This window comes from Bubalus bubalis, chromosome 3 (assembly GCF_019923935.1).
Source record: "Bubalus bubalis isolate 160015118507 breed Murrah chromosome 3, NDDB_SH_1, whole genome shotgun sequence".
In the NCBI taxonomy this organism is placed as follows: Eukaryota; Metazoa; Chordata; class Mammalia; order Artiodactyla; family Bovidae; genus Bubalus; species Bubalus bubalis.
Genome location: NC_059159.1, coordinates 171,754,302 through 171,766,701, shown reverse-complemented (window position 1 = coordinate 171,766,701; position 12,400 = coordinate 171,754,302). Strand labels below are relative to the sequence as shown.

The window sequence follows — 12,400 nt, the reverse complement described above, 5'->3', positions numbered from 1 at the left end:
GGAGATCCAACCAGTCCATCCTAAAGGAAATCAGTCCTGAATATTCACTGGAAGGACTGATGGGGAAGCTGAAGCTCCAATACTTTGGACACCTGGTGTGAAGAACTGACTCACTGGAAAAGACCCTGATTTGCGGAAAGATTGAAGTCAGGAGGAAAAGGGGGCGACAGAGGATGAGATGGTTGGATGGCATCACCAACTTGATGTACTTGAGTTTGAGCAAGCTCTGGGAGTTGGTGATGGACAGGGAGGCCTGGCATACTGTAGTCCATGGGGTTGCAAAGAGTCGGACACAACTGAGTGACTGAATTGAACTCAGTTCTTGAAATATTTTACAGTATGCATGTGATATACTTTACAGTGTATTAATTTTATAATCAGAAAAATTTAAGATAGTAAAAATAATAGTGATAAATGCATAGTAGAAACAATTTGAAAGTTAAAGGGGAAAACACTTACCTGACAGATGCCCCTCATTTCTGTAGTGAGCATTCTGGTGTATTTATGTTTGGTCTGTCCGTATTAATCTTGTTTATTCTCTAGCTGTGTTCCAGGTGCATGTGATTTTTAAACAGTATAGAGTGATGAGTTTTCAAAAACCTGTGAATTCTATTGTTATACTTGTTTTCATCCTTACTTTTAAGATAACATACTCACCATGTAGAGTTATTTTTTTCTTATTGACTTCTCATTACAGCTTATGGCATAAAAAAATCAAAATTAAAAAATTTTCTGGAGAAAATGTAAAATGCTCTAAAATAAATGGTTTAGGAGAGTGAAACTGTATTGTGATAAGCAGAAAGACAGATGCTTGGGGTCTTTTCTAGAATAGTAGAAAGTCCCAAAATAAAAAGCATGTAGGTCCAATAACATTATAGGAGCAAAATCTTATATATACATAATTATTTCCATTGAACATTTTTAATATGGGGAGAGCAGGTAGACAGATTTTATACATAAAGCAAGTTTTGTATTTTCCAGCCTGCAGAACACTTTGACTTTTAACATTATTTTATTTTTACAACAAGAATGTACAGTTTCCTAGTATGTATTTTTCAGCTATTTTTATCATCACGAAGATACATAGCTAAAGAGGGATCAGGATATAATAGGATCTGGGAAGAAATCGGTACCTGAAGTGTTCATCACTATATGAGGATATACTACTTTGTTGCATATATGGAATATATCATTCGCAGTATCAGACCTTGAAAGTTATATGATTAAAAGTGACATTTACATGCAAATGTGATTTAAGGGTTAAGTGTTCTTATAAAAAAATTTTAAAATGTCTTTCTAAATAAGTTCATGAAGTTTCAAAGAACTTTGCTGTAATTAAGAGTTGAGAGTTGACATGTATGTTAATAATTGTATGTATATTAATCATTCTTTTAGTTTTTCAAATGTTATTCCAGTTGTCAGATCATTTTATTACACGATCTCATTCTGTCTCTTCTTTTTTGTAAATATTTCACTAGTGAGGAAGAGGAATCAAATAAAATTATTTATGATGGTTTTAGCATTGAACTGTAGTTAGCTTAGCATGTAAACGTTTTATTGTCTTCCTAGATTTCTATATAGACTTTACTCATTTCTGTGATAGTAGTTCTGAGTGTCTCTTTGAATGTAAATTATACTATATGGTTTCGTTCCGTTTGTAGACATTATGCTCCTTCAGTGCTCATCGAATGTCCTTTCTAATGGGACCAAAGGGTATTATTAAGACACAGAGAGCTTTGCTTGGCTCCTTCCTTTTCATTTCATTATTGTTTTCATTTTTATTTTAAATTTTAAAATATAAAGCCATATGGAGCATAATATGACAAATACTCATGTACCCACACCTAGAGAACTATTAACATTTTGGTATTTTGCTTAATAGAAAATTTCCAAATAGAGTTGGAGTCCTTCTCTTTGTTTTTCTTCCCTACTTTCATTTTCTTCCCTCCCTCTACAGAGATAAACAAAGCATAAAACTTGCCTATACCCTCTCAGTCTATGGTTAGTTTTTATTGTATTTGAATGTATCCCTCTGCCTAGAGTATTATGTACCCACTTGCTTAGTATTGTTTAGCATGGCTTTTAAATTTTTACTCCAGTCAGTGGATCAGGGGCCTTCCCTGGCAGTGCAGTGGTTGAGACTCCAGACTCGGGGCTCCCAGTGCGGGGGATGCAGATCTGACCCCGGGTTGGGGAGCGAAGATCCCACGTTCCTTGCAATTTGCCAAAAAAATTTTTATTTTTTAATTTTTTTTGCAGAGGAATAAATGTTCATTGAGTTGAGAGGAAAAATCTCTGAACATAGAATTAATTACAAAGCATAAATCACTCTTTTAAATGAGGGTAATATGGATATTTTAGATAAACGCAACTAAGAAAACTCAAGACATAAGAAGGAATTGTGAGAAATAAAGATAGAATTAATATATACTATTTTCATATATTTAGGTCAAGGGAGGAGTGATTATACTTCATATGCTCTGAGGTTCTTCCTGTGGGGGGTAAAGTTATTGGTTAATTTTGGACTTAGGTTATTTTATACATTTTTATTTTATTATTTGTTTAAATTTATTTTAATTGGAGGCTAATTACTTTACAGTATCACAGTGGTTTTGCCATACATTGACATGAATCCACCACGGGTGTACATGTGGTCCCCATCCTGACCCTCCCTCCCCATCACATCCCTCAGGGTCATCCCAGTGCACCAGCCCTGAGCACCCTGTCTCATGCAAAGAACCTGGACTGACAATCTATTTCACATATGATAATTTTTTAAATCAATTAATTTGTACAAAAGTTCCCCCCCAAATTTTAAAAATCAATTAATTTGTACAAAATAATTAAACACTCCCTTTTTATGTATTATTCTGCAGTTTGCTTTTTTCCATGCGATATTTGTAGGATTTATGTGTATTCATACATATAGGCCTAGTTTACTTATTTAGCTACAGAACCCAACCAAGGAAATAACACAGTTTATCTATTCTTCTTTTAATAGATCTTTAGGTTGTTTTTTTTTTTTCTTTGCAAATTGTTGGCCTGCTTTCGGTATGTAGTCAATCAATCAACAAGGGCTTATCACAACTCTAGCCATGTACCCAACCTCTCCCTAAAGCGCTTACAGGCTCGTAGGGACCGGAGCTGTAGGCCTGTTCAGTGCAGAAGTAAGATGGGAGAGAAACTGAACTCTGTGACCTGTGTTGGGTGACTTTTTCTGGTTTCCGCTTAAGGTTTTTTTGGTTTGTAGGTACATATAATTTATTTAAAGTTACCGTGCTTTTGCAGTAAATCTTTAACTTCTTAAAATGATTTGCTTCTTTTAGGTGCTTGTTTCAATTGCCAGGATAACAGCAAAGGGGATCACTGTGAAGAATGCACAGAAGGATTTTATCAGAGTCCTGATGGCTCGAAAGAATGTCTTCGCTGCCCTTGTTCAGCAGTGACATCTACAGGCAGTTGTATCATAAGTAAGGCCTTTCTCTAAATACTCGTTTTTAGAGGAAAAATCAGTGAGTCAGTGATCAGCAGGTAGAGAGTTCTAGATGCTGTAGATGAAAGGGAGTTATAAAAACAGTAAAGCTTTGCAGTAAATGCATTTGTGAAATGAGACGCAAAGGAGGGATGAGGAAGTTGTTGTTAAAACTGTATTTTATCCTGTCTTACGCGATTAAAGAGGAAGAAATAAAAGAATTACGAGTGCCTCTCCATCTCAATTACTCAGATTTTTTAGATGAGCATACTTCCTTTGTTCTCTACCTAAATAGGTTTTCTGGACAATTAATAAATAAGGTGTAAATTGTTACTTTGGATTCCATGTGTTTCTTAAGTTTGAGAGGAGATAATAGGCGGAGACTGTAAAAAGTTTTTTTGTATGTGTGGGGTGGGGCGGGGGGCGGGGTGCGGGGTTAGTAGCAGTTTTGCATTTTGAAGCAACTTGAAATTGTACTAAACCATGTTGGTGTTCTTGCTCTTTAGAGTTGGGTGAATGGGAACCTGAATGTGTGCAGTGTAAAGAGGGTTACACGGGCCAGAACTGCAACGACTGTAACCACGGCTACTATAGTTCTGACAGCATCTGTGTGGAGTGCCAGTGCCACGGCCACGTGGACCCAGTTCAGACTCCAAAGGTTTGTAAGCCCGAGAGCGGGGAGTGCATCAGCTGCCTCCACAACACCACTGGCTTTTGGTGTGAAAACTGCCTGGATGGTTACGATCGAGACCGCGAGGGAAATTGCATCACGAAAGGTAAAACTTCGCCTAAGGGTGTAAATTTAATATCCTAACCTAGCAAGGAAAATGTCAGGACAGCTACTTTTAGCTTTGTAAAAGCTTCCAGTCCCACCAGGGAAGTGTTTTTGGGAAATAGATTTCGATAGAGATTTGCGCAAAGAGATTCCCTTCTATTCCTGCTGCTCTGCTGAGACTCCAGAGTCAACTCCAGAAGTTTGAGGACCATGATGAAGTCATTGCGGCGTTCTCACATCTTCTCTTCATCTGTTTTTATTTTAATAATTTAAAGTCCTGTCATTTCTTTTATCTTTTGCTTCCTGTATTCTCATCACTTCCAGGGATCATCAAAGATCTTTTTAAGTAGAAACCTACAACCTGACTAGAAGTTAGCTGAGAAATAAGAATTTATTCCAGCTTCTGTCCTAACTTTGAGCCTAAGTTTTCCCACCTGATGGAGGAAATAGTAAAAATATTCCTTCATTTTTGAAAGAAGAAAGTTACTCATGTGGCAAAATGTTTCTTACAGGGAAGTTCAGTAAGGGTTCAGATAAAAATTAATGATTGGAAATTCTGGATGAGTTGGGGATATTCAGACTTTCTTAGGTCATAGAGATCAGACCATGCTCTTCTATAAACTGTTCTTTGATATTCTGACAGAAGCCGAATCCTGGGCTGATACAGTTGCCCTGTGGCAAGAGTTAGTCCTCTACCATTTTCTTGCTATCCTTATTCTGCTGTGATCAAGGCTCAAACACTCAGATTGAACCCTATCCCTAGTCCAGAGAACCTGTCACTCAATTTTCTTTCCCACTGGAGGCATACGCCTTGTCCGTATTTAGCTGACCGGGCTGTGATGACCTTTCTTATTAGCTATTAGGGAATGTAAGACACGCCTCTTTTTAGGGTGGATTGATGTGCCCGGCTGTGGTGATGAATTGTGATGATAATAGGGATCATTTTATCGAGTGCCTAGTATGTGCCACGCACTATGGACATTAAACGTAATGATGTTCTATACTTTATTTAATCCTTCTCAAAGACTCTGTAAAATAGATACCGTTATTCCCATTTCATAGGTGAGGAATCTCAGTTTTAAGAAGATTGGCTCACTTATTTATTGCTACACAGTTCTACTTGATCCCAAAGCTTTTGGTATTTCTACTGAGCTATGCTGCATTAGAAGTACACAGTATAGTACCTTAGTTGTAAAATAACTATAATCTATTTAAAGGAAAAATCACTATGCTGGCAATGGCTGTTTTCTCTCTCAGCTGTTGTCAACTATGGCCATTTAAATTGTGGTTTTCAGAAGCAACTAGAAATGCAATTTTCCCTATTTTGTTTTTGCCCCCATTAAAGAGAATTTTACCTTTATGAAGTGCCATCAGACATGCTGAACTTATTTTAGTTCAAACAAGTATTAGCTATCCCTTTCACTTTTAACAAAGTGCTTTAGAAGTCACTAGGGACATACTAACTGCCTTCTCAGGAACTTGTATGGATCTATTCAAGAGCACAGGAGGACAGAGAACTCCAACGTTAGAATTTTCCCAAAGATTTTAGTATGGATATTATATACATTTTGGATAACAGCCATGGATGTAATAATCTAGTTTTCTAGGCCCTGATTCTTTCCACTATATTTCTTGAGAAATTATTTTTTAACTTGCATTACTTTAAAGCAGAGTATCATGTCAACATCCCATATCAACTTCCACTCCCATGTGTATTTCTTTTATTGTTTCTTAAAACAAGATATTTTGTCTTTTACATTTCATTCTCTGTTTTTATTTTCAGAAGTTATTGTTCCAACACCTGAAGGTTCTACCATTTTGGTTTCCAATGCCTCTTTGACCACATCAGTGCCCACCCCTGTTATAAATAGTACCTTTACCCCTACAACCCCGCAGACTATCTTTTCAGTAAGCTCTGCAGAAAACAGCACGTCGGCCTTAGCTGACGTATCATGGACCCAATTTAACATCATCATTCTGACAGTCATCATCATTGTGGTGGTGCTGCTGATGGGGTTTGTGGGGGCTGTGTATATGTACCGGGAGTACCAAAACCGGAAACTCAACGCCCCCTTTTGGACCATTGAGCTGAAAGAAGACAATATCAGTTTCAGCAGCTACCACGACAGCATTCCCAACGCAGATGTGTCAGGATTGTTGGAAGATGATGGCAATGAAGTGGCTCCCAACGGGCAGCTGACCCTGACGACCCCAATGCATAACTATAAAGCCTGAGGAGGAGCCAGAGCTGTTCTCCTGGACTTGAAGGCCACAGTGCTTACTAAGACAGCATCATTCTCTGCGCCACAGCCTGGGTAGAGTCGCTGAGATGAGAAAGCAAAGGCATATACTGCATCGGAAATTTTCAGGTACAAATGTGTAATGTACTTAGCCTGTTACTCCTAGTTTTCCCATGAAGATCTGAAGCAGTCACTGACAATGAGGACTTGAAGTAAAGTATATTTTTGTACCGAACCACATGGAAGGGTAGAAGGCTGGGCCTCTCAGTGCAGCCCCAGTCTGCTTTGACCTCCAAACAGATTCCTGGGGGAATGTTCACCATCAGTGGAAACAGGATGATGGATGTGGAGGGGGAAAGGACTGCCAGAAGACTTGATCTCCATTCTTGATAAAGGAAGGCCAGGAAGGATATTCATTTTACTGCACTAAAAGACATCCTTGAGGAAAAGCTGATATTTGGGCTGTGTCATAATACACAATCTTGATTGTTTCTATAATAGGGGCAGTGAAGTCCCAAGAAGATCTTTAGAAGGGTTTGATTTTTCTTTCCAGAGTTTTTGCTCAATAATAAGATTAAAGCACAGGATAAGCTTCTAATGGTAGAGAGAGGAAGGCAATGTCTGGGAAAGCATAAAGCTGATGATTCTCCTTAGGGCCTCAGTGTAAATGATAAATTGTTTAAAAATAAGGAATATTCCTGCCTCTAGAGAAATAAGGTGTATATAGTTAATGTAGAATATCTGGTCAGCATTGTATTTGTATCTATTTGTAAAAAAAAAAAATCATGTCTTATTTTATCATCTAGAATTTATTTGTATAGCAGTTAATGGCATTGTAAAAAGAAAATATGGGGTTAAAATACTGTAAAATAGATGGCAATATTGCTAGAGCTGGGACTCTGGTGAGCATCAGTGATTTTTAGTCCCTCTTTTGACATTGTTGAAATTTATAAGAGGTTGGATGTTTCTAATTTTTCCCTTTTTCAGTCTAAAAGTAGAGTTCTATCGTCTTTGACATCCTATAGATTCAAGCAATAGATTTTGAAGACAATGATTGTTAAGCTGGGACACAAGGCTGCATTCTCCAAACTAGTTAAGCTGGGACACAAGGCTGCATTCTCCAAACTACTCACCTATTTAGACATTAGCTTCTCTATATTTTACATAGATTAAAGTAGAACAAACACATGCTTATTAAAAAAATTTTTTTAAGTAACAATAGTCTTCCAAAGGAAGAAATGTTTTAGCTCCAAAAGAAAAGCCATCATATCACTTGGGATCCGCTGTGAAATATCATACCTGTGAAATATTTATATCCTCTCCCGCCCCCAAATACTCCTGCATTCGAATGTAGCCGGTCACTCAGATGCCACGGGGTGTGGGCCGCGTCCTGCAGTGCTGCAGTTCTTGTATCTTCCTGTCTGGCTGGAGGGTGGCTCTGTGGTTGAGAGGGTATAGTCAGGCATTGCATTTAGACGCAGTTTTTTCTTCGAGGCCATCTCTGCCTTTGCTCTCCTCTAATTATGATGTTGACAGACTGTGGATTAAGCAAAGCCAGGAAAAACAACCAGAAGTCAAATGCAGATATTTATTAGGAGGAAGAACAAACTGTCAAGTAGTTAGGAAAAAAAAAAAAGCAAAAATTACACCTACGAAACCCTGCCAAGCTGATCACCCTGCCTGACTTCTCCAGAGAAAAACCTGGAATTTGGTCATCCCTCTGCAGTTGGAGATGATGCTCCGGAGGATGTACAGGCAGATAATCTACTTCTAGTAATGGAGAGGCTCTGGATATCTGGCCGTTGCTCATGAAAGTAGAGATTACATTAAAATTAGATAATGTTTCTGTAGCCCTCTGCAGTTTGCAAGGCGTCTTTCTGTACCTGTGTCCTTTGTTCCTCACTGTGGGCCTTTGAGGAAGTAATTGTTGTTCCCAGTGATCGGTGAGGTTAAATGTCGTGTTCAAGGCTACACCATATGTCATTAGGCTTGGAATCAGGACTCCTAACTCAGAAGCACTTGTTTTTTTCAGCTGTATGCTTGTGCAGAAATGACCCAGCTGCAGACATTGGAAGGCTGGGAGGAAGAATCCCATCTGTGAATGTTTCTGATTTTTGTAAATACAAGGTACAATCCAGGGCTATATAGCCACGAAGGACTTTGCAGAAAGAACATGGAGGATTACTCTCTGAAGCCAGTGTTGGTGATAAGAAAATAAAAATACAAGTCTGTGCTTCATAAAAGGAAACTGATCTTTCCAAGCAGGAAAAGAAAACCTGATTTCCCCAGCAGCTGCCACATATGCGTATAGAGACTGTTCCAAGGAATTGTGTAAAGTGACATATGCCTTTTTCCCAGATTATCACGCTGTCAAAGCCAGGGATTGAGGATAGTGGGAAATGAACGTTTGTTCAACAGAAGTTAACACAATAAAGAAAGAAAGAGTTTGTTGGGGTCTAAGAGCCAAAGCTGAACCAACAGTCCAGATTCTGGCTATGTAGACATTCCTTGAAACAGACGTTAAAAGGAATTGCAAAAATCGAATCACAAAGAACGTTTACATATTTATGAACAGAGCCTAGGTCATGTTCTTAATTTATCCTGGTGGAAAAAAATTAAGCTCTTAAAATCTATTTTAAATAATATTCTTTAGTGTTCTGTGTTTCTGCTGGTGGAAGTAATTTTGCTCTAAAGTAGAAATCCATCATGAAGTGATCTATCACCAAAATCACACTAGGAAAGTGGCCTGAAATGCTTCGCACAGCAGTCATTCCGCTAGAAGTGTGATCCCCACGCGCCAGGGTCCCGTACGTCCTTTACAAAGACTAAGAGTGTCTCAGAAGTAGGGATGTGTTTATTTTCAAATGCGGTGAGACTAGTGTGAGTCTGATTGATGAATGACGGATACTGCTGTGGGTGCCATTTTCATCCTCACTGATTCGTTGCACTGAGCTCTCTGCATTTCTGACAGTCAGATGTCCTGGGTGGTGTTGAGAAGTGTGTCTGTCCTCCTTTACTTTCCCCTTCCGACTGCTGTCCTCTAGCTCCCAGAGGTGTCTTACTAATAGAATTCCTCTAGTTACAGAGAAAAATGGTGATAAAACTAAACCTCATGTATACTAAGGTCCTGTGGACTTAATGTGTTACTCTTAGGGAACCTGAATTTTAAGAGCGAACAGAGCTGACACGGAATGGGAGGAGAGAGGTTTTGGGGGGAGAGGATTTGTGGAAGCATCGCGTTGTATGTCTGTGCTCTCGCCCCAGGATTCCCAGGAGGCTTTGACCGTTAAAGCAGCACTCAGTGACCTGCAGCTCGCTGTGGCCAGCTGAGTGCCTGGAGGACGTGTAGCCCTTCTCGTGCTGCTCTGGAGCCAGAGAGCTGAAGCGACAGCCCTTCCTGCTGACAGCCCTAGTTTGGACCGCATTATTAAATCATTCACTTTGGTCCTGTCTTTCTTTGTAGGACATACGGTCAACATAGCACCTCTGATTATGAACATTCCCTGGTTCTTATATTTTGAGGTGTGTGGGAAGGAGTTCAATTTATATATCACAAGGAAAGAAAGCTCCCACAAAAATTACCGAAAACTAAAAAGCAACCCAAGGTAACCCGTTAGAGCAAAGGAAGCATCTCTGGCCTCATTGACGAAGAGCCTTCGGTCTGTTATGATCGTCTCGGTAGGAGTTTGGGAGCTGAAGCGAGTTTGGTGTGTGCAGGGGAGTGACAGGAGGTTAGTGTAAGTTTTCCCTTCAACCTTGAGCCAGTGACTACGCCAAGGGAAGAAGCAGGAAGAGCACACTGGTTCACCTGAAGAAATCGAATGATACCACGTGAACTAAAAAGGTTACGGATGCCCAGAGTGTCAGTGGTCGAATGATGCTCTTTCAGAGGCCACCGGGAGCCGTCTGCAGTAACTGCAGCAGCGGCCCTGGAGCGCGAGAGCGGGCCTGAGGCGCCGGCCTGGGAGCCGGCCGATTGAAAGCGCCTGCGTGCTAGGCAGGCACTCGGTGATACGCTAAATGTCTGCCCAAGCAATTGGGACTGTTTCTGAAACATTAAAATCGTATTTATGTCACTAAAATTCTAACGCACATCTTAAAAACATGTCTCATACATATGCCGGACGAGGCTTCATGATGCATTTCTAAATTTGTGTATGATTTGAATATAAGAAAGAATTTATACAAGAGTGGTATTTAAAATTATTAAAAAATAAATGTATATAATTTGTACCTGTTGTAGATTTGCTGTTTTACTTTTTTATGTGGTCACAGTTGTTGGAAGTCTTTTAATATGTGTCACAGATCACTTACTTTCAAACTGCTTCGTGAAAATCTTTGTGTCCTGCGTTTATTGATCAAGCTTTCTGTTTTAAGAAGTTCCTTTAAAGAATGTTTTCCACTTAGGGGAAAAAAATGCCACACGAAGACAATTCCTCCTCTCAAAACACCCTGAAGCAAAAAGCATGTATTAACATATAATCTTGTTTAATACTCGTCCCCTATGAGATCCATTGGACTTCCCTGGTAGCTCAGATGTTAAAGCGTCTGCCTACAATGAGGGAGACTGGGTTCAGTTCCTGGGTCCGGAAGATCCTCTGGAGAAGGAAATGGCAAAGCACTCCAGTACTCTTGCCTGGAAAATTCCATGGACAGAGGAGCGTGGTAGGCTACAGTCCTTGGGGTCGCAAAGAGTCAGACACGACTGAGTAACGTCACTTTCTTTCTTTCTTTCTTTCTATGAGATCCATTGGGCATCCCTCATGGCTCAGTTGGCAAAGAATCCGCCTGCAGTGCAGGAGACCCCAGTTCAATTCCTGGGTTGAGAAGAACCACTGGAGAAAGGATAGGCTACCCACTCTACTATTCTTGGGTTTCCCTTGTGGCTCAGCTGCTAAAGAATCCGCCTGCCATGTTAGGGACCTGGATTCAATCCCTGGGTTGGGAAGATCCCCTGGAGAAGGGAAAGGCTATGCACCCTATTCTGGTCTGGAGAATTCCATGGACTGTATAGTCCATGGGATCACAAAGAGTCAGACACGACTGAGCGACTTTAACTTCGCTTCAATCTCTGCTCCAGTTAAGGAAGAGTCTTAACCCTTCCTTATGCTCACTACCAACCGTATTAAAATAATGTATAATTTCCTGTATTTGCCAGGTTATATGATGTCTTTTTCCCTTTGCTGGTACTGTCTCTTCTATCTATAACGTCCTGGAAAATGTTTATTCATTCTTTGCAACTGCTTGATAAAAGAGGATTGATAAGTCCTTAACATATACCCCCGTTGGCCTAAAGAAGAATTCTCCTATTGCACATATTTTATTAACAATACTTGTTATGTTGTGTCTTCCTTGGTAAACTGCAACCCTTGAAGCCAGGAGCACGTGCTCTTTCGCCTCTCGTATCTGGCACAGTGCTGGCATGCTGTGGGTACTCAGTAAATGGTGGTTTAAAACAAAAAGTACTTGACAGGTGCAGTAGTTGATCTGAACTTATTTGGTGAAGCAGTATAAGAAATTTTGTATTCAGTGGGTAAGACAGTAAGTCTTATTTAATAGAGATGTCAGCATACACGATTCAGAGGGTCTGAGAAACCCTTGAAATTGTGAACACGAGTGTGCAATGCTTACTTGTGAACAGAAACAGTGTGTATGTGCTTTTTTTTTTTTTCCTGGAGAAAAGGTCCATACTCTTAATCATAGTCTCTAGAGGATCTATGGTCCCAAAAAGATTGATGGCTCCTAGGATGCGGATTCCTTTCTATATTTCAGCCATAATCCTCTCGCTCATTGAATGTAAATCAGTTCAGCCTTGATTCAAGGAATCCACTTCCAGAAATCCCTCATAAGAAAATGACCTAAAAAGCAGAAATTTTTGTGTGGAAAAAAAAATCTTACCCCGAGTTGTATATA

At 39.7% G+C, this 12,400-nt stretch overlaps 1 protein-coding gene across 2 annotated transcripts in view; it reads left to right on the top strand.

The window, feature by feature from the left end:
- Window positions 1-10,720, top strand: part of MEGF9 (multiple EGF like domains 9) — an 81,005-nt gene extending 70,285 nt beyond the window's left edge. The window contains exons 4-6 of one of the 2 annotated variants that reach the window (XM_044940537.2): window positions 3,327-3,470; window positions 3,979-4,248; window positions 9,951-10,720. In XM_044940537.2, coding sequence (XP_044796472.2) covers window positions 3,327-3,470; window positions 3,979-4,248; window positions 9,951-10,096 — 560 coding nt within the window. In that variant the 3' untranslated portion in view covers window positions 10,097-10,720. Of the gene's footprint in view, window positions 1-3,326; window positions 3,471-3,978; window positions 4,249-6,030; window positions 9,528-9,950 lie in introns of those variants that run through there. The other variant, XM_006054130.4, reaches the window with a different exon arrangement.
- Window positions 10,721-12,400: the final 1,680 nt, after the last annotated feature.